At 45.6% G+C, this 26,830-nt stretch overlaps 1 protein-coding gene across 3 annotated transcripts in view; it reads right to left on the bottom strand.

Moving 5' to 3' along the window:
* Positions 1-304: 304 nt before the first annotated feature.
* The window catches only part of LOC144780966 (serine/arginine-rich splicing factor 5-like), a 51,480-nt gene continuing 24,954 nt past the window's right edge, over positions 305-26,830 (bottom strand). For all 3 annotated transcript variants that reach the window (XM_078659548.1, XM_078659550.1, XM_078659549.1), the window contains 3 exons: positions 24,633-24,706; positions 6,843-6,953; positions 305-1,615 (listed from right to left, as the gene is read on the bottom strand). In XM_078659548.1, coding sequence (XP_078515674.1) covers positions 1,303-1,615; positions 6,843-6,953; positions 24,633-24,706 — 498 coding nt within the window. In that variant the 3' untranslated portion in view covers positions 305-1,302. The remainder of the gene's footprint in view (positions 1,616-6,842; positions 6,954-24,632; positions 24,707-26,830) is intronic.

The following is a 26,830-nucleotide window of genomic DNA, read 5'->3' as shown; positions in this document are numbered from 1 at the left end:
GATCAATTTAGATTGCTTGCTTTCAAAATGATACATGTTTAGGAATAAGGTGGGTGGACGAATGAAAGAGAAAGTCGGGCCTTTGCAGACTTGTCCTCTGGCTCTGTCCAGTGGAACTTTAGCAATGGCACAGAACTCGAGTGAGCCAGACAAACAGAAAAAACTTTCAGGATGCTTTTGGGCATTACCAAATAATGTCAGAGACGCATCACTTACCTGTGTGAGTGAGGCCCACATTTTCCAAATAATTACACTTCTTTATACACACTCAAATGTAGTGCAATAAATAAATGCAACACTGTGATAAAATAGGCCTAAGCAGGGGGATTTATTTATTTCACTAAGATTTCTACTTTTTTACATAAATAGGTCTCTGTTTTACAAACTACTTCAACAGCTTTCCACCCATCCCACCCACAAAATCAGAATAAAAAAGGAAACATATTACCAATCACAATGAACTATGCTTGCAAAGACAGCAAATATTTGCAGTAGAAATACATAGTGAACAAATAATCGCACATTCAGCACGTTACAACAAAACTGCCTCACTAACCCTTAGACATTACCAAAATGTAGTCCGTGCATTTTAAAAACTGCACTACACCAATGTATCCATTGCCTTTTGAGAACAGTGTCCCAGTGTAGGTTTTACTTGTAACAGATCTAGTGGAAGCAAAGCCACAATTTTTACCCTCCTGGACTACAAGTGCTTTTACAGAATATAAAACAAAAAAGAAACCGAAAGAAATATATATAATTTGTCCAATTTGCCAATTCAGGAATGTATCAGATGGTCATCCTAGAACTAGGATGGGCCATGTAACGTGGTCTGTATGCACCTATCAACCACTGCCCTATGAACAGCCTGGGGCCCTTCTTTGGAATTGGATTTTTTTGGGAGCCAGTTCACCCCAAAAAAAAAAAAAACTTTTAGTTCTTTGCAAGAAAACTGACAATTCTCCCAAAAGTGGTGGTAGGAACAAATAGTAATTTGGCTTGTGGCTTTCTTATGCAAGAAATGAACTAATGTTTTGGTGCTGAAGTTCTGGGTCCATCTACTTGTAGACTAGGGTGATATGAAGAAAAGGTAGCAGGGCTCAACCACTGGACTCATGCGACTTACTTTAATACTAACTGAATACAGGCACTTTGGTAATGTGAAAAGGTTTGGATCATTCACTAATCAGTTCTTAACAATCAGTTGACCCCCTGCCCCCGATCCAGAGCCTCCCCAGCTTCTCAAAACTATCAAAAATGGGATTCAGAAATTAAAACGCTCATCCATTGCTACAAAAACATTTAATTACGGCTATCTGCTGAACTTGACCTGGAGCGAGATCGTCTTTTAGACGGACGAGGAGATGGGGATGAAGCAGGGGGATCAGAGTGGCTATTTTTCTGCAATGATTTCTTTTCAGGTGTGCGACTGCGAGAACGAGAACGGCTGGGAGATCGTGCAGGTCGAGGAGATCGTGCAGGTCGAGGAGACCGAGAACGGGGAGAACGAGGAGATCGAGGAGAACGGGCAGATCTAGATCGGGAGCGTGAACGTGAGGAGTTTGGAGATTTTGACTTGCTGCGAGATCTTGAATAACTTCTTGAACGTGACCTGCTGTTGGGGAAGAACAAGTAAGATTAGTAAAGCATGCAAAATGGTTGTTTTCTATGAAGTGGTAGCTTTACAGCATGTCATGTGGAGACCTACCTACCAAACATAAAATTACAGCAAAACACAATTCCAATGCTTGGCTATTATTCAAGGAAGGGAGAAAGCTACCCCACATGCGTAATCAAATGAACCATCAGGCATAACCCCCAAAACCACCCAGAAGAACAAACTACTTCAAAAAAGGTACCTCGGACTAGCAGAAGACAGGCAGTGCATGTAGTCTGTTTAGCCCAATGCCACATCCTATTTAGGTGTACATCCTTTTAGTCTAAATGACTGAAACCTGCAATGCCAGCCTGCAGATTGTTGACATAATGTGCTGGACATGCTGTGGGATGTAGAATTCATAGAACCTCTATTTTGAGATTTTACTTAAAAAAGTGTTTAACTTCTTCCTAAAGTTCTGCAGGAAGTCCAGTAGCAGAGTGACAGGAGCTCGCCAGAATCTGGGAACAGCAAGTGAAAAAGCCCCAGGGCCTTTGCTGTTGTGGTCAACTAAACAGGTTTCACTCAGTAGGGAAATGTTACCAACCTAGTAAGCATAATTTGTGGCATGTAGTGCTGTAGATTCACATGCCATCTAGTGTGGCAGTGGGAAGTGATAGTGACCAAAAATGTTACCTTTCAGGATAGAAACTGCAGGGGGCAGGAGCTCAAATGGAGGGCCCATTAATCTAGTTATTACTATATAAGATTCCATATTAGTGCTGATGAGACCAGAGGCAGAATGACTTAAGATCTTCCATGAAGGCTATAGTGGCAGGAATTTGGAATAGGGAAATGGGTTGCCTTTTCTAAAGCTAAGCGGCTACAGCTGCTAGGTGTCTTATGGTTGTGAAAGATAACCCAGAAGTTTGTATGTGAAAGCAGTAGCAAGACAGTCTTGTAGCTTGTCTGCCAAGGAAACAATACATTTGGAATGACAATGAACAAATATCTTCCATTTAGCATAGCAACAGGTACAAGTAGTAGGCATGCATGCCTCGGAGTATGTTCATGTATTCTAGTGGGAGATTAAGGTATCCAAATTTTAGGACTTCATGTGCCAGATCACACAGTTGTGAGACCTTGGATCCAGGTGACTGATCTCATTGGCTCTGCGTGAGAAGGTCCTGTCTGTTGGCAAGTGTTCGAGCAGGGTAGTTAACCATGGCTGTCATTCCCATGTGGGAGCCACCAGGATGAGGGTGAGTGATGTTAGTCGAAGTTTTTGAACCACAAACTACAAAAGGAGAGGAGAAAATGCATAAACAAATATCCCATACCAACTCATCAATAGTGAATTGCACTTGGACTGCGGGTGTGGAAACCTGGTGGCGAAGTTTTGGCATTCTGAAGCTGCAAAGAGGTTCATTTCTGGTAGTACCCAATGCCAATACTTGTGGAGGACTTGTGTGGAATTCCCACTTGTGAACTTGTTGCTGCATCCTACTAAAGAGGTCAGCAACGATGTTGTCCACTTCCAGCAAGTTTTCCACAAGAGGTGGATCTTGTGATAGAGAGCCCATTTACAAAAATGTTCAGGGCTAGGTAAGAGAATTAGGAGGGGATCTGGTCTCACGCTTGTTTCTGAAGGTAATACATGGCTGGCATGTTGCCAGTCTTGATCAGGACTACCTAGTCAATTAGGTGAGGAAGAAAAGCTTCCAACACAAGGTGAATAGCTAGTAGTTCTATGTGAATTATGAGATAAGTCGTTGACTGGGCTTCCCCGGACGCTGGGCTGACAAATTCTGTGAATGTGCTCCCCACAACGTAAGGGAGGCATCAGATATTGCAGAACTAGGTCTAGGAATGGTTGGCCTTTTAACAAGTTGTTGGTGTTCCACCATAGCAGAGTGGCACGTTAGAAGGCTGACCTACACTAGACCTGCACAAGGCCATTATGCCTAGGAAGCATACAACTGTTCTGACAGTCTTATGGCCTATACATTTCATTTATATAAATTGGACTTCTGGTATCAACAACTGTTAGATTCAGTAGATGTGCAGTCCTTAAGTTTATTTGCTGTGCATTTGGTATTAAGAAAATATATTCTTAAATAGACTGTTTTAGAAGTACACAAATATCTGTCATTTCAATGAACAGCTTTAGTGGTATTTTAAATATGTAGTTTATCTGTACTGTCTTTATGTGCCTTTTAAATGTATTACTAAGCTGTGTATACAGATCTATTTTTCTATCAATGTACTTTTATGGCATTATTTTACAGAATACCGTTTTGACTAACTAGTTGATTTGGTTGAATTAGAGGAAGGAGTGCCTGAAAGGATTGTATTGTGGCAGCACTTGGTTAGGTTAGCCTAGGCCCATCTCCGAATTGGTATTTGACCGTAGTTTGAAGAGGTTGGAGAAAGGAGTGACCATGTGAAAGTGCTCTGAGAGAATGCATTTCTTTAGTGGCTTGAGATCTAAAATTGGTCTGAGGGACCCTTCCCTTTTGTGGATAAGGAAGTATAGAGAGTAAACTCCTGCACACTGTTGATGGTGAGGAACGGTTCTATGGCTCCTTTCTGAAGGAGTGCTTGGACATCTTCCCCCAAGTAACCTCTGTGGTGTGAAATGTTTGGGTTTGAGAGTTGGAATGTCGGATGGTGTGGATGTGAGCTCCAGACAATAACCAGGCTGGATAATATCAAAAATACCCTGGTCAGAGGGGACTTTCCACGAAGCGAGAAAACCCTTGGAGACGACCCACGACTGGTATTATGTGATCAGGTGAATGAGAGGTAAGTCAGGGCTCATTGGTGGTGGCAGAACCTTTGGGGGGGAACCCAACTTTACATCTGCCTTTTGAATTGTTGGGGTCGGGGCAGTGGTCTTAAGGGGTTTGTATGGACCCATTGCTTTCACTGTTTCATTGTCCTGTTTTATTTCTCGAATAAAGTATCTACCCAGGGCCCAAAAAAGTTTCACTGAAAGGTAGATTAAGGGAGTTTTGTTAAGCTTCTCGTTTGTAACCAGAGACGTGGAGCCATGCATGCCTATGTAGAAAGACACTAAATTTAAGAAAGTAACCAAATGGAACTGGCAATGTGCCAATGATTGGCAGATTGCAAAGTTACTCTTGTGGCTGCAGCATCTATTAGCTTATGCTTTATCTGGTGGAGGTGCATCACCAGTGATTTGAGTTGGCCCTTTTTCATGCAGCAGCTACCAGTAAAAAGTCAGGTGAGAGCTGGCCCTGGATGTAGACTCTGGGTCAGTTGGGAGGAGGGAGGAGGGGGGCGGTGTGGGGGTGGGGGGATATTGAGGATTGGCCTTATTGGCAGGGGGTAGAGTCTTAGAGTGGCAGGAGTATTATATGTAAGGGTATTTGCGCACTCTATAAATTGCATAAGTAAAATAAAGAAAAACGTTTAGGCATGGCATGATAAAGTAATTTATCTGTGTCCTCATGTTACTGTTTCAGTTGCTGGTTACAAACCAGGGGTACACTGATCGCCCCCCTCCCTCCCGTGGGCCTATCTAATGCCACCCACGGTCAGATGACTACTGACTGGATAACGCTGCGCCTCGAGGGCTGTCACGCTGTTCAGGCTTTGAAGCACAGTGGTTCAATCGAGGGACTTATGCTCCTGCCACTCAGACTCTACCCCCCGCAAGGGACACCCCAGTGACAGATTAATATGGGCCTCTACGAACGGCCCGTGGAAATGTATTACGTGTGGGTGCATTTGTATAGCGCGTCATACCACGGACGAGACTTAAAAGCACCAGTAAGCGCTTGGCTGTCAGTAACCGTAGAACAACAGCTAACAGTAATACTGAGTAATAGGAGAAGACAACAAGATCACATGTTCGCAAAATCCATAGTCCTAGTTTTCCAATAAGAAACCCTAGCAACTTTTCATTACTATCACTTTTTTCCGATGGTTAATTATTACCGCAGGAGTACTAAGAAAAACGGTCAGAAGCTTTGCATGCTAAAGAAAAGGTGACCTAAAAACAAAGTTCAAACTTTTACTTGCAGGGTTGGTTGCTTACGGTCTTTAAGGTGTTGTTCCACAAAGATATATTATACGAATTACACTTTAAGCTAAACTGGGATATAAAATTCTCAACATGTTTGAAATAATAAACGGGTGCTCGAGTAGTAATATAGAACACAGGTCCAAGACATCGATTCCCAGAATCTTCACTCTTCTAAAAATGATGTGCAATAACAAAAAGAATACTCATACAGAACCCCATCCTGTGAAAACAAGCATTGGCATAGCCAATAGGTCTCGACTTTGGGACCTTATAAGTGTTTAGCCATGCAACACTATGTTGCTGCACCAAGGATAGTGTGCTGGATAGCTAAACACTTATAAGGTCCCAAAGGCAAGACCTATTGGCTATGCCAAGGCTGGTTTAAGAGTAGGCAAAGGTCAGTGGGACCACTGCCTGCCTTGCTTTTTTTACAACCTCAAAGGGAAAGGGTTTACACAGACCAAAGTATCTCACAGATCTAGAGAAAACACAAAGACCAAAATAAAAATAATGAAATCATTTGGACAAGATGTTGTCATGCTATGTATGGTTTGTACCGAATGGTAGATTTTTTTTTCCTACAAAGGAGTGGGAGCTGTTATTGTAGAGTGTAGCTTTTAAGTGTGTTCTCCATTTCTAAAGATGGGCGTGATTGTGATGAACTACACAGACCTCGGAAGTCAATGCTGGAGGGATAAGAGTGGCCAATTAGAAGACTCCCGTACCTTGATGTATGACTATAGGTTGGGGTTCCCACTCTGTCCCAGAGTTAGGATCATGTCATTCTAACATCTAAGATTTTTCTTTCTCTATATTCTTTGTTTCTCAGCTCTCAGGACGTTGGTCTGCACCAGGGAGCCGCAGCAGCCCTATGATGATGTATGCCACCGCTGAGTGTGTGAGGGAAGTATTTGCACCCCTTTGGGATTCCCAAATTGGGTCAGGATTTTTCACTTCTTTCCTCTTTCACAAGTCTAGGAGAATTTGGCTTTTCTTTAAATCTTAGGGCAAAGAATTTCTAAACTAGGATGGACTGGCTGGCCCACACCCTACAGAGTAATACATAAACATTTCTTGTGTTATTATCCCCATCTACAGGTCCTTCTCGTGGAGTGAATGGCATAGTTGGTGGGAGAATGACGAAGGCTCAATCTCTTCCCTTCATTTTTGTGGATCTATTATGTTTTTACATACCTGTGCTTCTTACGATCTTCCACCAATTTAATTTTGCGCCCATTCAGATCGGTCCCATCCAGCTTGTCAATTGCAGACTTCATATCAGTATAGGAAGCAAATTCGACAACTCTGTAAAAGGTAGCAGAACAGAAGCTTTAGAAAAGGACAGTTCAGCGAAAGAAAAGCCATTATGTTGCTGGTCAAAGCAATAATGAGCCAGGCTTTATCCCCCACAAATCAACACCCAGTAATGAATTTAGATCTAGATTAGAAACATCAAGTTTATTCATGTTGTACAAGTGCTATGTTGATATGCGTGCATAAATGTGAAAGTCGTATGCAGTTAAATTGTCACCATCTGTATGCAAAAAACTTCCAGATGGATTTTTTTACTGCAGTCAAAGAAAGATGGTCATTGATCTCCGAAACAAGTTCAGAAAAGTAAGAGGGATTAGTTATAAATAACTACTCAATTAGAATGGTTCCTGCAAAAATAGCTTTAGCTCTTATTACTAGTTAAGTCAGTTCTCACCTTAAAAACAACCAAAGGCTAATAAGTCTTGCCTCTGAAGGATTTTAACCATCCTCTAGGCTTAGCAAGTGCTAGTTATGGATGGTTTTCTGCATTCAAACAAAATGACCGATCAGCAAATACTGGGAAAGCCAAGAAGTCTTTTGCACGTAATAAGTTCATAATGAGGCATTATTTAAAAAGCTGAGTTTAAGCCACTGAGACTGGACGGATTTATGGCAGAGATACTGGATTGTAAGGATAAGAGGATTAAATGGCATGGAAGGATGAGGGGTAAATTGTATGAGGTGTGGTGGAGCCTCATCCTTTGCAAAGCCATTTGGTTGAGATTTGCCTTCTGAAATATGTGAAAAGGATTATTTAATTAAAATGTTACATAGCCGTCACTCCAGTTCTACAGCATTGGTATAATTCAATAGCCACATGCTTAAATCTGTATAGGAATCAGCACATAAAAATAAAGCCGGATGGTGGCTCACCTTCATTGAAACACTGCTAAGCTTACAACCAGGCAGTAGTGGCTTGTGAACATGTGCCTGCTTTTCCATGTACCTGCATTGCAGAGGTCTCTTAATGGCATAGCAGCGTACAACGCAGCAGCATTCGCCATGCTTCTGTTGGAATGTACCCTCACTTTCCCTTGGTGCAGATGCTTTACGGTGGCAGAAGGTGATGGAGGCAGATTGATCGCATACATGCTATCCTCCGATGTTGGTCCCTTTCTGGCTGGCCAGAAAAATGGTTGGTCTGGTGCAAGAGTACTCGAACATTATCCATGGAGCCACAAAATATGGTCTGTGGTGTGCCAGAGGGCCACATTTATGCCAGGAGTGGGGCTTTGCTGGCCCGTGCATTTGCTACTCTGGAATTTAGTGCATTCTTAAGTACACAGAGGCCCAATGCAGTTGTTCAGCTGGGGGCCTCATGTAAAGGTCAGGAGGGCCATTAGCAGCCAGCGGGCCATACTTGGGAGCATCACTGGCCTGGTGAATGCACAGTCTGTCTTGTACATAGAAAACAGAATGTATCTGCATACATCTAGTGGGTACAATGATCTTTCTGCTGTTGTGGAAATATGGATGAATGAGTGTAGCAGGACTAGTTAATTCAGATGGAAATTAGTAACTTCAGGCAGGAATTTAGCATTGGGCCGTAAGAGGATAGTCTCTGGTAAAGTGGAGAAAGGGGTCTTTCACATTAAATGGTTGAATCTCTCTAACTCTCCTTGCCGCTCTAAGTGAAAGCTCTGAAGGTGATATGCCCGGACCATAAAAAAGTCCACAAAGCAGGGAGGATGGGTGGCTCAGTAAGGAATCTGCTTCTTTGCCAATGCGGAGCAGATCTTTATGCAGAGTATGACCCATCGAGAGAGGGTGTGCTCTGCACCACCTGACCATTCTTTGTGCCAACATACCCAAAGAGTTGCTTTTCCACCCGGAACTTGTGTGCAGCCAGCATATAACAATGCTCTTTTTGGGTCCAGACAGTGAAGTGTTCCTTTTCTTTGGAAGATTGTGGAGGAGCATAAAGTGGGCATGGTTACAGATTGGCCCACATGCTGTGGTGTGACTACTTTTGGCAATAAAAGAGACCCTAATGAATGGATGAGAAAGCCTCTTGTGAAGAGGCTTTAAAGGAGCAAATATCAAGAATGCGAGGACCAAATTAAGGTCCCGCTGAGGAATAATAAATAGAGATGAAGGTACATGTATATGGTCCGTCAAAAATCTATTACCAAAAGGGGACAAAGGGTTGGTCAGGCAGCAGCAAGAAGGCAGAGAGCAGAAAGAACCCTTCAGAATGCCTAAAACAGAGCCCTGCTGGGCAAGGGTAAGGGTAAGAATAAAAAGCACATCAGAAAGGGCGGCAGAAATTGGTCAATGGAATTTTCTGTACAATATGATACACAATGCCTGGCTGCAAGAATAACATTGCAAGGAAGGTCGAAAGCTATCAACTGCCGCCGCTCCATCGCCACACAAGAAGGTGGACAGGTTCAGTTAAGAGGACCCTCCCCTGCTGCTGCAACAGAAGATCCTCCCAAAGGGAAGCCTGATCGGAGGATTGATGGCCATGCTCAGTAGCTCGGGATACCTGACTATCCATGCCCAGTCTGGAGACACATGGATGACTTTAGCATGGACTTGAGAACTATGTGCAGGAGTAGTTTGGGCAGAAAGGACCTGAGCGCCGCCTTTGACACGGTGGACCATACCATCCTCCTCAGTCTTCACAAAACACGAATCACTGGGACCGCCCTGGCCTGGTTAAAATTGTTCTTAGATCATAGGACCTTCAAAGTGGCCGATAGTCACGGTCATTCCAAGCCCTTCACCTTCAGTATGGGGTTCCCCAGGGATCGTCCCGGAGCCCCACGCTCTAATGTTTACATGGCCCCTTTAGAAGACATAGCCTCACCATTCGGCATAAAGGTGGGCATGTACGCCGACGACACCCAACTAGTCGTTTCCATCAATCAGTCCGACCAATCCATGGGGAATCTGATCTTCTGCCTGCAGAGCATATCTAAATGGATGGTCGACTCCCGCCTCAAACTCAACGGCGAGAAGTCGGAGATCATGCTCCTAGGTGACCCGCACAAACTCTCCAAGTCTCTCGCCTGGCCACCCAGCATGGGCGCCCCCCTATACCAAAAAATGAAATCAAGAGCCTAGGCATCTGGCTTGACCAGGACCTTAACTTCAGATCCCAAGCGAGAAAGACAGCCGGCACATGCTTTGGTCTCATGCAAACTGCCCGGAAGATCCTCCCTCTTATCCCCCCTCAGTCTAGAAAAATTCTTATCCAGGGCCTCATCTCTAGATTGGATTACGGGAACGCCCTGTACCTGGGCGCCCCAGCAGCTGTCATCAAAAAACTCCAGCACGTTCAGAATGCCGCAGCAAGACTCCTCACGGGGACGAAATCCAGATGCTCTGCTAAACTCTCCCTCAAAGCTCTCCACTGGCTCCCCATTCAGGAGCGCATCGCCTTTAAAACCCAGTGCATCTCATAAAATCCTCCAGGGCAAAGGCCCCTCCATACTAAAACCACTTATCAAACCCACCAGACAGCTTAGGTCAGACTCCCTCTTCCTTGCCAGCATCCCTAGAATAAAAAGAGCGCGTACGGGTGGACGTCGCTTCGCATACAACGCCCCAAAGCTCTGGAATAGCCTTGCCCTCAGCATCCGTAAAGAAACTAACCTGCTGCCATTCCGCAGGCTACTAAAGACCTGGCTCTTCCCCAATAACTCGCCCCTCAGGAACATTTCAAGCTGACATGACAGCGCTGGGACGCCCTTGGGTAGCTACGCGCTTTACAAATCCAAAATCAAATCAAAGGCGTACAAGAAGCCTGTGCTCCGCTCAAGACAAAAAGTGTCAGAGTGAGAGCCACATTGAAAACTCCAGTAGGCAAAACTGCCGACATTGTGTGTTCAGTGGTGGACAGATCAAATCAAGGCTCTACCCGCTGCAGAAACCATGCACAACCTCCGGTTGGAGACGCCATTCGTGATCTGCTGGCATCGGCAGCAGAATTCATCCGACCTGGCATTCAGGGAAGCTGCCCAGTGTTGAACCACCTGGAAAATGCCCTGCTATTCCAGCCATGTCCCGAGACGCAGCTCCTCTTGACAGATGGTCTACAATACCACCCCACCCAGTTTGTCGCAGTACCACATGGCAGGAGTGCTGTCCGTGAACACTTGTACAAGCCTTCCCTTGGAGGTTAGAAAGGCTTTTAAATCCTATCTGATCGCTCTGAGCTCAAACACGCTACAGTGGAGTCCGGATTCCAGATTCCACTGGAGACCAGAAACCTCGGATCTTTCCCTCTCCCAGACAGCTGCCACATTCCAAGAGTGGCATTGGTCACTACTGTGAGATCTGGTTGGGGGAAGGGAGAAGGGTCTGCCTCTTACCTAATCACCGTTCATTATCCACCACTGCAGATCCTTTGCAGTCCCCTTAAATCTGGACTAGATGGAGAGATTTCCCCCCAATGCTGCGTCCACTGAACTTCAGGTCCCTTGGATCTCCGCAGAGCAGATGGTAAGGCCAAAAGGTAGCACAGTGAACTGAAAGTGCTTGTGGCCTACCATGAGCTGCAGAGAACACCAGCGGACAGTCAGGACGAGGATATGGAAAGAAGCATCCTGCAAGTCCACAGCTACCCTCCAGTCTTCTAGATCTAGGACAGAGGTGGAGGGCACCATGGTCTAGGTTAGGACTAATGGCCTTTTTGGGGACCAGACAGCACCAGGAACAACCGGTCTACGATGTGTCCCCGGAATCCTCTCTATGACCGACGGCAAAGAGCCATGACTTCCTTGATGAGCAGGGTCAAATGACCACTCTGTCAATCGGTTGTAAGGGGGAGGGAAGAGAGGGGTGCCCCCCCCCCCCAGATTAGCCAGTATTGATGAAACTGCTCTGCCTAGCGAGTCTGTTGTGCTGCATCTCTCTCTAATACCTGGCCCATGCCTCCTTCAGGACAGGAGAAAAATTAATGGGGATGATGGACGGAGTGTGGAACATTGCAAGCACTCACCCCCAGTCAACTGATCTGGGTTTAATCCATCATCATTCTTCAGCTCACTCCGCCACCCCAGTTCAGACAGCCATATGCAAATCAGTCTGACCCTGTACCTCATGGAAACAGTCCAGCCCGAATTGCCAAGCCATGTCTTCCCTGGACCGGAATCAAGCATCCAAGTACCGGTTTCTGGCTAATCTGCCGTCATCAGCCAGGCTAGCTTGAATCCGGTGGAAGTGAGCAAGGGACCCATGTCTGGGCATACCCTGCCAACTAAGGGCAAACAAAGCAAAACCAAATGTATGACATTGTTCTGCATTCTGTCCCAACTGCTTTTGCATTCGTCACCCCGAGTGTGACGGGTATGATCAGACGTGGGTCCGGTGCTCTCCATGCCACTGGAATCAAGCTATCATGCCTGAAGAGAGGTGAAACCCCAAAACCGGTCCAAGGATGCTTGTTTTCAGTCCAGGGAGGACTTGGCTTGGCAGTTCGGGCTAGCAGTGATTTGGCAACCGATCAAATTAATTCTAAAGATAACGCCCCAAGCTTAGACAGCTTTGCCTTTCTAAAGGAATCAGTCACCATCAATCTTTTGGCGAAGATAAAATCAGGCTCCCCGTATGATCCCGGCTAGAGTTCGGTAGTACAACTAGCGGCAGAACCAGTCTCACGAAAACGGACCTCCAGTTTTAACATAATGTTAACAGAAGGATATTTTCCCAGAGTAGGGAAACATGCATCAATCTTGCCCCTACTAAAGAAACCTAGTTTGGACGCTAATGAGCTAAATAATTTTAGACCTATATACAGACTGTCACTGCCAGCAAAAATCATTGAAAGAAATATGAAAGCGCAACTCAACACATTTCTGCTCGACTCAGGTGCTGAACCCAACTCCGTATGGTTTCAGAGGGCCACAGTAAGGAAAGTGCACCTCAAGTCCACAGAGAAGATTAGGACCATTCTGGACCAGGGAGGAAAGGCTGCATTGATCATGCTGGACCGATCTGCAGCATTCGACACGGTCCATCATGCTTTGCCGATGGACCGAATGGATGAGATGGGAGTCAGGGGCACAGCTTTGAAACTTCTCCGATCCTTTCTTTCCGATAGAATGCATCATTTCCCCTACCTTGTGGTGTGCCGCAGAGGTTGTCATTAAGCCGAACACCATTATGTGTCCTCATTGGCACCCCTAATTGAATCCTTTGGCTTCGCCTTGACGTCCTATGCGGATGACAGACAACGAGGTGTCCATTCAACCAGAATAATTCCTGCGTCGAGACTACAGGACTGCATGAACACCGTGGGTAGGTGGATGGCACAAAACTGCTTGAAACTAAACTCCAGCAACACAAAGGTAGTGTTTGGCAACAACCCAAACTTCTGGATCCCTGATTGTTGGCCCGAGGCATCAGTTTCACTCCCCACTCCTATAAGGAAAGTGAAGAATTTGGGAGCTTGAATAGACAGTTTCAGAGACCAGGTGAACACAGTGGCCTCATCAACTGCATATATGCTTAGACCCTGAAAAAATAATGCCACTACTACCCAAAGATGCGCAAACAGTTGTTACTGCATTAATGATGTCCAGATTGGGTTACTGTAACAGTCGATTTCTTTAAATCCAGGAAGGGTCATTGAATAAACTTCAGATTCTGCAGAATGCAGCAGGTAGACTTCTTACAGGCACATTTAAGTTCGATTAATTTCAGCCAAAATTGAAAACTTCACTGGCTGCCGGTTAGGAAGCGTACTCAATTTAAGTCCGTCTGGTTTTTAAAGCCCTTCAGGGAACCGGACCAGAATTTTTACAACTGCGATTTTGCTGGTATACACCTCAAAGAACACTGCGGTCTTCAAATGCAAGATTCGTAACTGTCCCTAGGGTAAACAAGCATTGGCATAGCCAATAGTTCTCGCCTTTGGGACCTTATAAGCGTTTAACCATGCATCAGTTAACACAAGGATATTGTGCTGCATAACTAAATACTTATAAGGTCCCAAAAGCGAGACCTATTGGCTATGCCAATGCTGGGTTTTTTGTATGTGCAAAATTATGCAGTTATGCCCGCCCCTACTATCCTCTAAGATGATATTTTGAACATCTTTTAAGATGACATTTGCCCCACGTAACCAGAAATTTCCATGTATACAGTACTGCTATTTTCAGTGAGCAGAGTTCATGGGGGGAAAAAAAACTGTCTTCGGCCCAATACCAAGCTCACAGGCCATGCTGTGAGAAAGGTATCCCTGTATAGGTATATCTGCTCACTTCCATGGACTGACGCCACTAGTTGAATTGTGGTCTATAAACAAAAGTATTAAACACGGCTCTGCTATCTAATAACAGAACAATTCATTCTTAATAATCAGACCAACCATTTATACGGTTGTTTTTCGAGCCTGGGGCCTTGAGCTTGTTGCTCCTGTCCCCAGACGTGCTTTGCAGAGCAGGTCACCTCTGTCCCATCTGCGCAGCCGGTGGTGTTTTGTAGACCTCTGTGCATGGTGTTGTATGTTCAATCGTTCTTTTTGGATTGGGGTTGTATTGTCTATTTTTAACACGATCTGCCACGTGTGCCTTGTTTTTTTAATTATTCCTTCTCTTTTCATGTTGCAAGTTTAATGGTGCATTATCACGAATGCCATATCTCTCTCCTAAAATTAATTCATAAATGCAGTGATCAGATAGTGGGGACCCCTGATGCATAAGGTGCACAAAAATGTGCTGCCGGTCAGGGATGTCGATTCAGAAAAGGGGGTGGTGATGAACAGAGTGCCTGAATTAAGCAGACCACTCTTACCCAGTCCAAAGATCAGGGCTTGATCCATCACCGTTTTTTAGCTCACTGCACCATCCCAGCTCAGAACTTGGCTATATGCAAATTAGTCTGTTCCTGTCCCAGTGCATGATGGGAACAGGGCAAACCAAACTACCAAGCCAATTCTTATACTGGGAAGGAAACAAGCTTCCGGGTACCGGTTTCTGCCATTTCAGGCGTCGTCGGCCCGGCTTGCTTGAATCCTGATGGTGCAATGAGCAAGGGACTCACATCTGAGTATACCCTTCCACGCTTATGGTGGACAAAATGATTCAGGGATGTTGGACCGCAGAATTAGGAGTATTCTCAGAGATGCTACAGTGTTCAGTGCCTCAGGGAGAGAGGTGGCTTTAAGGTGCTACAACACCGAACAGCAGACTGCATGTAGGACTTGGAAAGGTTTGTGTGTGTCGGACTCCACCCTTGGCTGTAGCCGGCCCTGTAGTGGGAGGCAGCTGGAGTGCTAGCCGATCTCAACCCTTCTGCTTGGAATATACACGGGCCTCTTGTGCTGTGTTATGCTGAGAAAAAGCATGCCAGCGGCAAGGCCAATGAAAGCATGGGCTGCGGGAGCTCAAGAAGTGAGCGCTCTGCCAATGAATACAGACCAGCTGAACTCAGGAGAATATCCTGCCATTTCTTCAGCTCAGCCACAATGACGTTTCATTAAAAAAAATCTGTGTACAGCACGTGAGGCTCAGCTTCTATTAACTTAAAAAACGAAAATCATTTGCATAGTTGCCATGGTCCTAATGAGATTTCTTGAAAAACGTAATGCACGACATGAAGCCTGCGGAAAGGAAAATAATTGATGCATTGTTTGAATGATTTGCTCTAGCATTGGCATAAAAACAGACAAGTTTTTCCCCAAAACAAAGCGCCTCCCTACATGTTCTCACTCTTCATTTTGGTGGGGGAGGGGCCGAGCGAGGCGCTTGGGAGAGCAAGGCTTAATGAGCCTTGAAAGCCACATGGCGGCTGCATGCGTACACGCTCGTGAACGCAATATTGAAGCCAGGAAAAGATTGTGGTAGCACTTTGAAAAGCCACTAACTAAATGTTTCGAAGAGACAGCATTCTCAAATTCTGTGCAGTCTCAAGCGAGACCTAAAAAAGCCACCTGGGGTGATAGAATTGCACTTTGTTTTTGTCTTCGAAGAGGTCTTTGTCGTCACAAGATAGGTGACTCCTCCTTATGGTGATAGTGCGCATGGGCATCAACTCCATCTCCAGATTGTTTTTTTTCTGCCGCCATCGGGTTTGGAGTTTATTTCCTGCGCTCCAGGTCGGTGACGTTCTCAAACTCCGACATCGAAGACGAGGCAGTAGTACCGATACCCCTCTCCTAACCAACCTCAAACAAAAGGCTCCGGTAACACCTTAGCCCTTGGGCTCAGGTCGACATTGGCAACACATTTCAGACGCCCGCCCTAGTTATGAAACCGAAAGAAAAAAGTATTCTGGCTTGAGCCAATTACGTCCCGGTGCCGACAAGTCACCTTCGGCACCGAAGGCCAAAACTAAAGATGTGCACGCCCTTGGTCGGCACCAAAGACAGCCTCGGAGTCACAAACTACCTACCGAAAGCTACAGAGTCCAAGACCCCTTAGAAAGCTTCAGAAACAAAGGTAAAAGAACTTTGACCCCAAGCCTTCGGCACCGCGAAAGGACACTGTACCAAAAACAAGTCTGTGCCGGATTTTTTGGATCCAAAGTAAAAAACACTACACATTGACCCAGAAACTAGTCACCTTGTCCCCAAGCCTCCTAAAAAGAGGAAATTGGACACTTCAGAGGACTCTGGAATACCCATTAAACAGAAGGAAATAGGTACTAATACTTCAACCCTCTCTCCTTCTCCAGCTGATCCCAATTTGTTAATTTCGACAGCACACTCCCCACAACATACATTTTCACCTCACCCACAGGATGAAGAAGATTATACTGATGGGAATGGGAACAGAGATCCAGTTAAGGAGGACGCACATACCATCCCACATTATACAGATCCTTGGGATGATTACAATACAGATCCACACAAGACCCGAAGAAAAAAGGGATATGTCGCTGAGAGGTTAAAGCAGTGCACTTCTTGGGGCTCACAATGTGCAGTACAAATCTGAACAATGGTGGCTTCTAAAGGGAGTAGGGGAGCTTAGCTCTTCCAGCTCAGTTCATATGGTTTCAAAAGAGGTGGGTGTGCTACTAAACAAACAGGGAAGGATTTAAGCATGGAATGATCCCATGCTGGAGAGCAAGTACTTCCGCTTTGTGGGGACTTGAGTGATACTGCGCAAGAAATTAAGTTTCACACGAGGGCCTTTTACAATTTAGGTTTGCTTTATGTTAGTTGAAAAGGTTAACGTCATTAAGTGAGTTCTTGTTCTCCTGGGGTGTTGAAAAGGAAATGTTTGGCTTACAAGACAATTATGTATAGCGCGAACAAGATCCTTACAGATAGAGCGCTTCACAGAGACATGGGTAGGGGCAGCAGGAAAGAAGAGGGATAATGGGAGCAGTACAATAGTCACCAACATAGTAGGATAATAACGTACAGAAAACATATCAATATACAATCAAGTAGACAAGTAATATAAGACGGCACAAGTCATTTATCTCACTGCAGATGTTTTCAGGTAAACCTAGGATGTGTGAATGGCTTATACCAAGTTCTTAGGCTAGAGAGAACACTGAGTGGGGCATCGGGAGGGTGGTTCAGTGGACCAAAGTGTATCATATGTTGGTCGGTAGTAAGAGTAAGAGGTGGCGTAGTAGTGTCCTCATCAAGTAGAAGTATAGTGCCAATGGACAAGGTGAGCAGTGGTACACAGCGATGCAGAGTCTCTGATCCAGCACCTATAAAGTTCAGGAGATCTTGGCCAGAAGGATGGTTTTTACCTCTTTCTTGAAGAGTGCAGTGGAGGAGATGAGCCTGGTTTCAGGAGGGAGCGCATTCCAGATTTTGGGTGCCATTCCTGAGAAGGAGCGCTTGTATGTTTTCTCTTTCCGGAATCTACGAGGTTTCAGGAGTAGGTTTTTTGTACTTCTATTGGATCTCGAACCTCCTGATATAGACAACTTTTGAGCGAGGTAGTTGGGTGCCTTGTGGTGCAAGGCCGCGTGTGTCATAACTGCAATTTTTAGCTGTATTCTGGCTTCAAAAGGTAGCCATTTTAGAGACTTTAAATCTGGGGATATATGCGAGTGTTTTCTTGAGCCAGTAATGAGTCTCGCAGCAGCGTTCAGAGAGGCTCTTAGGGGTGCCGTTGTGGATAGCGGGAGTCCGCTGAGGGCCACAATTCCGTAGTCTATTCGCGGGATGACTAAGGCTTGTACAGCAGTTTGGAAGTCTTCGGCAGGGAGGAAGGGTTTAATTTTCCTCAGTGTGTTGATTTGGAAGTTAGCTCCTTTTGTGGCTTTGCTAATGTGCTGCTGCATGTTGAGCTTGGTGTCGTGTGATGCCTAGGGATTTCGCCGAGTCCACGATGGTAGGTTGGACATTGAGTGCTGTTAGGTTATTGAGCCAGGTTTGGGCGGTGGAAATTTTCGCCGGGGGTGAGATGAGTAGGAACTCAGTTTTCAGAGCATTTAGTTTGAGGTGATTATCGGCCAGCCAAGATAGAGTGTTAATAAGTGTGGAATTCAGATGTTTGATATCTTCCGGGGACTGTAACTTTAGGTAAAGTTGTGTGTCGTCGGCGTACATATGGAATTGGACATTGGAAGCTTGGAGCAAGGTGGCGAGCGGTTCCATGACGAGGTTGAACAGTGTGGGGGAGAGGGAGGATCCTTGTGGAACACCTAGATCTGCAGACACAGGTGTAGATAGCATATTATCGATCTTTAACTTCTGCGACCGGTTATGGAGGAAGGAAGAAAACCATTTGAGAACAGTTCCCGATAGACCCATTCTAGTGCTTAGCAGCTCCAGCAAGTTCTCATGTTTGACCGTGTCAAATGCTGAAGAGAGGTCAAGAAGGATGAGGAGGCAGGACTCATTGCGATCAAGTATTTGGAGGGCGTCATCAATTATGTGCGTCATAGCTGTTTCCGTGCTATGTTTCGCTCGGAAGCCTGATTGATGAGCGTTGAGGAGGTCAAATTGATCAATGTGTTTAGTTAGTTGGAGTTGGACACATTTCTCCAGCAGTTTGGCCAGGGTGGGGATATTGGTGATGGGTCGGTAATTGTTTAGGTCAGACGGATCAGCTGTAGGTTTCTTGAGTATAGGCGTGACTTGCCCCACCTTGAGGGAGTCTGGAATGAGACCTTGTTGAAGGGAGCTGTTGATGATTTTGGTCCAGAGAGGGAGGAGCAATGGGATGAAGTCTTTTACAGCATTAGCAGGAAGGGTGATTAGAGGGCTTCAAGGTGCAGAGCAGTTTGTGTATTGCTTCTTCCGAATAAGTATCGAAGTGTAGCCAAGAAGCCTTGTTTTTAGGTTGAGTGTTGGACATCCGGGTGTGGTTGGTGAATCGGCTTACATCCATGATGAGATCATTTCTTATGTTGTCAGTCTTTAGCTTAAAGAAAGCAGAGAAGGCTTCACAGTGTGGGGTTTCGCTAGTTGTGCCGTTTGATTGTAAGGGTTGTGGCTTTGTTTGAGTCTTGATTAGTTCGAACAACTTTCTTGGCCTGTTTTTTGCTAGGTCCAACTGGCGGCTAAAGAAGTCTGACTTTGTGCGCTTTATTTTCCTGAAGTAGGCCTTTCTCTTGTTCTTAAGCTTTTCGAGATGCAGTGATGAGGGGTCAGCTCTCCAGGTGCGCTCTGCCATTCGCATAGTACGCCTGTCGTCATTGAGTCTCTCGTCATACCAGGGGTTAGAGATTTTGGTGGAGACTCTCTTCAGTTGCAGTGGGGCGACTTCATTGACTATTGTATACATAGAGTCAAGGTAGTGGTCGGTCAGTAATTGAACATCCGAGGCACCTGAGGGGGGGGGGGGGGGGGGGGGGGGGGGGTGAGGAGGAGATTGCCGATGTGTGGAGGCAGAGAAGAGGGGTTATGATTCTTCATGTCCCTTTTCCATGTTTTGGATTGGATTGGTTGAGCTGGGTTAGGTTTAACTTTTTCGTTGATAAAGAAGGTGATAATGTGGTGATCTGACCAGTCGCACGGTTGTATCGCCTCCAGTTGTGTAGAGTTCTTTGGCGATGATGAGATCAAGTATCGAGCCTTTGTCGTGTGTTGGTCTATCGCATATTTGGTTGAGGTCAAGCGCATTCAGGAAAGTTGAGGCTATTCACCACTGTGTCTTTCGGATCGTTCCAATGAAGATTGAAGTCGCCCAGGTAGACTTGGGTGGTCTGCCGACCGGCATTGGAAGTGATCATGTCCATGAGTTGTTGGGTGAATGTGAGGTGGTCCCCAGGCGGGTGATAGATGAGATGTAGAGCACAAACTTGTTTGCCCTCGCTGGTGATGTCGAGGCATAGGAGTTCACAGGAGGAAAGGGAGGGGGAGTGGACTTTAGTAACGGAAAGGTTGCTCCTAAAGATGCATGCAATTCCCCCGCCCGTTTTACCAGGGGACCTGTCTAGCCTAATGATGTGATAATTAGGGGGGCCTAGTATGTCCATAATCGGGGTAGAGGCTTCAGTAAGCCACGTTTCCGTTAGAATGGCTAGGTCCAGATCCCTAGCTGAAACGAGATCAGCGATGTCGGAGGAGTGTCTCTGGGACGATCTGAAATGGAGTAGGATGCATTTGAGTTTGGGAGAGAGAAGGGTGGTCGAGCTTTCTAGGGTGAGTGGAACTTTTCTGAGGTTGTCAGGGACGGAACCTCTGTTGTGTGTTGGGAGCCTCAGAGGGTATGTAAGAATTGTGGGTATGGGGCTGTGTGTGTTGGATCTTTGTTTTACCGGGCCTGGGCCATAAGAGCGTAGGAGAGCGCATATGTCGCGGTCCGACAGTGAGGTGAGAACACGTCGGGGGCGCTGGGAGTTATTGCGAGCGGGGATAGTCGGCCAACGCGGGTGACGTTGGAGGCGATGGTATGTAGGGAGGGTGCGTCGTTTGTAGGGTAGAGGGCAGGTGGGAGGCAGACTGGGCTGTGAGGAGAGAAGGTTTTTAATTGAGTGGACATCTTTTTTGATTTGTAGAATATCTTCTTTGACTTGTTGAAGGGTGGATAAAGTCAGGTCAGGAGGTGAATTGGGGATGGGGTTGGTGGTGAGAGCCATTGGTGACTGGTTGAGTAGTGAGCTGAAGAGCGGGCAGGGTATCGAGGGGGGGGATATGCTATCGTTGTTGGGAGGTTCTGCGGTGCTAATGAGTGGGATGGCATTCAATGAGTGGGATGGCATTCAATGTGTGGGCGTGTTTGTGGGCGAGGGTTGTGGGTGACGTAGGCGGTGAAGGCGGTGGGTGGGAGGCATAGGTAGTGCCATCGGTGAGAGACGGTGCTGGTGAGTAGAAGAGTGAGTGAAGGCTGAGTACAGTGGGGGAGACAGGAGGGTAGTGAGGGCTGAGAATAGGAGATAGGAGAGAGGGGGATGCTAAGGTAGAGACGACGGTATGTTCTGTATGTTTTGTAGGGAGGGTGAGAGTGTCAAGGGTGGGAGTGGGGAGGGGGCTGGGGAGGGAGAGGTGTCCACTGTGGGGGGGATGGGAGGGGGGTGGATGAACTCCGAGCAGTGGTATGTTCAGATGGTGGCGTGTTGTGGGTGGGGGTTGATATGACAAGGGAGGGAGGGGTGGGGGGGGTGTGAGTGGGGGTAGAGGGGGTCAAGATAGTGGGGCGGCTAGTAAAGGAGGTGGAGACATTAGAGACTGTTCTTCTTGGAGAGTGTGGGGCGTTAACAGCAGGTGGGCCATTTACTGGGGTGTTGGGGGTAGAGGTGTTGTAGGTGGGGGCTGCGACGTCAGGGGTGATAGTGCTGGTGGAGATCTGGGTGTGGGTCCGCACCTTGGAGAGTTGCTCTTTGAACTTGGGGAACAGGTGGTCTAGTAGTTCCAGGTTTTTGTCCGTGGATTGAATTAGGACAATCCCGTTATTGTAGATAGTAATGGTAGCCATGCTAGGGAAGAGGTGGGAAGGTGTGATAGAGAGAGTTAGGCCATGAGTTGTTTTCCTGGTGGAGGAGACGGCGAGTAGGGTTAGGAACACTTTTCTCCATTGGGCTCTGCGTGAGGTGTGGAAGATGAAATAAGTATTCAGGGCTCCACTGCCCTGTGAGAAGTAGGTGTCGGCAAAGGGTGTGTCAGGGTGCGACCTCAGGAAGTTATGTTTAAAACGTTTAGTGGCTTTTTTGGTGAGGGTGGAGGGGTAGTTAATTCTAAACATGTGCTTGCCGTTGGGTTCCATATTGGAAGGGCTGTGATGTTGGATGTGGGAGATGTAACGACAATAACAACTGTCAGCCGTTGGCAGAGGAGTGACACTAGTGAGTGACCAAAAGTATATGAGGTAGAAGTCAGTGCATACAGGAACAAACAGTGCGAAGGTGCAACTTACAAAATGTATCCTATATGCGAGGTAGCAGTCAGCTTACACTATGTACAAGAGATGGGAGGTAGAACCGGATAGGTGGAATCACCTTTACCCATCAGAGTGTACGAGGTAGCAGCGGTGTAGTCTAGGTGTAGATTTAGAAAGTGGCTAGGTGCAGCTTACTTGAGTAGACGAAGAGAATGAGGTAGAAGTACTCAATGCAACATCGCGACGTAGCTGATATCGAAGAACCAAATAAATGGGTAGCGAACATTGAATGATGGGAAAAAGTGAAATGGGAGCAATCTGCGCAGAATGTATAGAATACTCGTAGAGGTATAAAACTGCAATATAGGGCGGTCACCTAATCACACAAGATACATATACAATACAAATACTAAATATAATACTAACAGAGTGTCCGTGCAGATAGGTACAGGTAGGAGTACAGTACTGCGATAAGAGGCAGATACTTAATCACATACATATGAGGTAGTAATCGGTGAATTACAGGTGAGGATAAAGTGACGTGGGTACAGGGTCCAGCAGTGCACAGAATACAAATATAAGTACAATAAATGTGTATAATAGAGTAGAAAAACAAAAATAGCAAAATAAAATAAAAATAAAAATACAATACTGCAATACAAAGCAGATACTTAATTACAGTGTTTAGATACAGAGCTATGAAAATAGTCAGTTCTTAGGGGCTGGGCAAGCAGTGAGAGTGACTAGTCCATGAAGGCCGCCGAAGAAGGTGAAATATTAGTCAAATATGGCCGCCAAATAGGGGGGATATATCCGATAGTCCTCTGTCAGTTGTTGTTGCTTTAAGACCAAGGAAGGGCTATTTCAGTTTCTATTTGAGCAAGCCCAGCTCTGACTTGTTGGGAGGGAGTCTTATCTCTGTTTTTTTTGATGGTCTTGTGTGGAGGAGTCAAGCTGGGGAGCCTTGTGGGCGTCGAAGGTAAAGGAGGGAGATTTATTACTACAGCTTTATGGCCCCAGCCATTTTGAACAAAGGGAGGAAGGAAAAAGTGTACAATACCTTCTTGTAGAACTTCTCAGCCTGTATTATGATGTTGCCAGTAAAGTGGCGCAAAGGTGCAGCATTTATTGGAAGTGTAGACAATGATAACACCTGGAACGAAGCTAAAAATGTGCTGCGCTTGCTGGCAGGTTGAAGTGCGTGCAAGCCTGGATCAGCTGTGTTGCAGCCCTTTCACATCCGATAGTCGTCGCTTTTTATAATAAACATGAGACCAGATGAGACTAGATTGCCTGTTTCTCCACTCCTTCCCTGTGGATCCCCTGTGTAGCGTCGTGTTGTCGTGTGTTTTGATATGAATTGTTTCCCCAACCATCTCGGGGCTCAGGCACCTCCGCCGTGCAGCGCTGCAATCTCCGGTCACCACCTTGCTAGTTGTCCATTGTGCCCCAGAGTCCCGCTCGCTTCAGGCTCCACTCAAGTTGCTCCTTGTGTGGTGGTGTCCCAGCTCCGGTCGCCGCCCGCTCCAGTCACATGCGGTGCAGGCTCAAGTCGTGGATCGAACGTTTCTCCGGATCCTTCCCGACCTCTGGGTTCCACTACTTCAGCTGCCGGTCCTGAAGCGGCGCATCACGCCCCCCGCTTGCCTCCCGCTTCCCGCCGGTCAGATATTACCAGTTCTTGCCGCTATCCCCCGTCACTTCGGCAGCAACCGTCTACTCACGGTTCCAAGACCGCCATACATTGGCAGACAAAAGACGCTGACCCAAGCACTCCTGCGGGGGCACGTCTGAGCAGCTCTGGGTGCCGAATGAATTGGGATCTGTCAGCCAGAGCCGTCACCGCCAGCTCCCGTCCCGTCCGCCTGTCACTCGTCCCGGCGGCTCCAGTGACCCAGATCAGTTGCCGGCGGTGTTCACGGGCCAGCAGGGTAGCTCCGCTGTCAAGAGGGCACTGAGATGACGTTTTCTGTCTGGAAGCTCCTCAGAAAGCAATATTCCGGTCGCGTTCTCAGCTCGGCTCCCGTCCTGTGTTTCGCCGAGGCTGCAGAGGGTCCAACCTTCTCTGCTGCAGGTACGTGTATTTCGGCAGTAATCCAGTTACTTTTGAATCCAGTTACTTGAAATAACTCCAGTTACTCGTTATGGTCCTGTTCTTCCTTTTCCCGCCGGCGGTGGTGCGTGCTAACGGGGGTGATTCCAGGAGAGGGGTCCCCAGCACAATAAAACGCAGTTTAACTTTTGTTTGTCTGCAGAACAGCAGCGCTACCAAAGTTTTTCCGTATTTCAAATGAGCCAAGAAGGTTAAATCATGATAGATTTTAGGTTCACCACTTTATCAACGGTTAAGTCTACATGGGATGCATTTATATACATTTGATCTAAAGTACATTAAATATATCGAATCTAGTCCTCTTCCAACAATGGCCAACTCTCCTTAGCTAGACCAACAGTTTAGAGCAGTGGGGGAAATAAAACTGAAACAAACCCTTCATTGCGGTTATTCCTGTGCGCATCCACGTAAGTCACTTCTCCTGCTTTTCTCATGAAATCCTTCAAGTCCTGCATTAAAATGGAAACAGTTAGATAAAACGGTAAAAAACAAAGCACATCATCCTAATTATAGATAAAAAAATTGTAAACTAAACTGAGATTGACTTTTAAAAGCTCAACCTCTCGTGATAAACTACAACTGACAGACAGTGGGCTCGTGTAGCTAAGCTGAAACCGGAAGTTTTATTTATGGATACGTTTCCATAGTGAATGCCCAACTGATTACAACCCATGAGCAATTCATTAACTGGAAGGTGTAGCGTGAGCAAATGTTTTAAGTGACAGCAGGAGAACAGAAGACCATGCTGTTCCAGACAACCCACTGATGTTGGACTGACAATATTCTAGAAAAAAGTAAGAATGCACACCAGTAACATGCCCCAACGTTAAATATGCAAATAGAATTTCATTACGGACTGATAAATGCTGAAAAAAACATTAGCTGTCAATTTTAGTTTAGAATATACATTTTTTAAATGTACCATATTTGTAGCAGTTACGAGCCCCAAGCTATTTACAGCAAGATACCGTCATGATCAGATGGTTTAAGGTACCTTGCGCAAAGAGCCGCCTGTCCAAATACTAGCTGGTCAAATAGCACTTCCTTTACAGAAATTCCCACTTACATGAGAACAGTAGAAGAATGAATCATACCAACATGCTGCAGGGGGGATGTGCCAGATCCCCAGTATAAGCCTGAGGGGAACCCTGAAACCACGTGATTCAAGCTCCGGAAGTGGCTACAGAACCTGAGGATGACCTGTGCTAGCCAATCTTGCTCACACCTGGGCCAACCAAGATACAGAACGCCAAAACGGGAGGATCATAGGAACCAAAAGGAAACTTCAGAACAGGCCCAGCCCTAGAATTGCAGCCAATAGGAAACCCAATACTCTTGGCGCTCCTCCACACAAGAGAAATGAGGGTTAACCCAAAGAAAGGCTGTTAAAAGAGGTTCAAAATGCACTTGGTTAGATATATGGTTGAGGGAAAAAAAATACAAACAAAATAAATTTTCTAGGCATTTACTACAAAGGATGGCTCAAGTTCACTAATGTCTAAATTCACTGCATTCAAGCACTATCAACATCTTAAAATGTACAACGTTTTGAAACCGGGTTTACAAATGTACATATAAATACATTCGACAACTTTTCTGCAAGATTAACTTCAAATTCTAATTAACAGCTTCAATAATCTGGTTTAATTACATTTTTGGTGCAATGATGTAAGAATTGAAGACCGTTATGTAAAGTTTCAAATGCTCGAATGTGATAAAAAGTATTTAAAGAAAAGTAATTTGATAGGAAATTAAGAAAACCACAGATAATTACTTCTGAAATCGGAAACAAAATATTTGGGAGCAAAAGTTTGACCCAGAGCAGGCAAACTCCGGAAAGGTTTTTTTATTATTAAATTAAAGCCCAACTGGAGTTTGTTTTCTGTGGACCAGACCAGTACCAAGACTAATTAACTGAGCCATCCTTAACAATATCAATATGCCGAGGATCACCAGGATGAAAATGCATAAATGTACTAGAGTATTCACATTATATAAAATGTTTTAAAATCACATTGAATTTTGTTAGCACTGTATTTGAATGGCAAGTTTTTTTATTCTTTGAGAATCCATCATTAATCAAAACAGGTGTGATCCTCCGCAATTGTGCAAAATATCATGACAATACCGTTATTATTTTAAAAACAAATTAAAACATACACAAAAGGTTTACCTAATGCATGTCTAAACAACCATTCACTGACCCCCATCATATAGAGTTCTAGATGGGCACTTTGAAGTGGTACATTCGAGTATGCGAATGCTACGGTGACCCACAAACTCTGGAAAGACGGTGGTGTTAAACTTTTCTCTACATCGCTTCACTGACTCAACTCGACAGGCGATAAGATTTTCCAATCTTATGGAGAGACTTGACACAATTTACCTTCAAATTGAATCACAGAAGTTGTAATCAAAGAGCTAGCTATGCTGTTCTGGAAAGGGCATGCAACACATCGGTTAACCTGTTGACACCTGCTAAGCAGATGACAAAAACTGCAGAAAATTAGCAAATTGATAACCCAGGTAGTGTTGAAACTGAAAGGTTAGGGAGCGAGGCAGCAGAAGTTTCT

Source organism: Lissotriton helveticus, chromosome 9 (assembly GCF_964261635.1).
Source record: "Lissotriton helveticus chromosome 9, aLisHel1.1, whole genome shotgun sequence".
NCBI lineage: Eukaryota > Metazoa > Chordata > Amphibia > Caudata > Salamandridae > Lissotriton > Lissotriton helveticus.
Note: the sequence above shows the minus strand (reverse complement) of the source record. Positions and strands in the feature narration are given on the sequence as shown.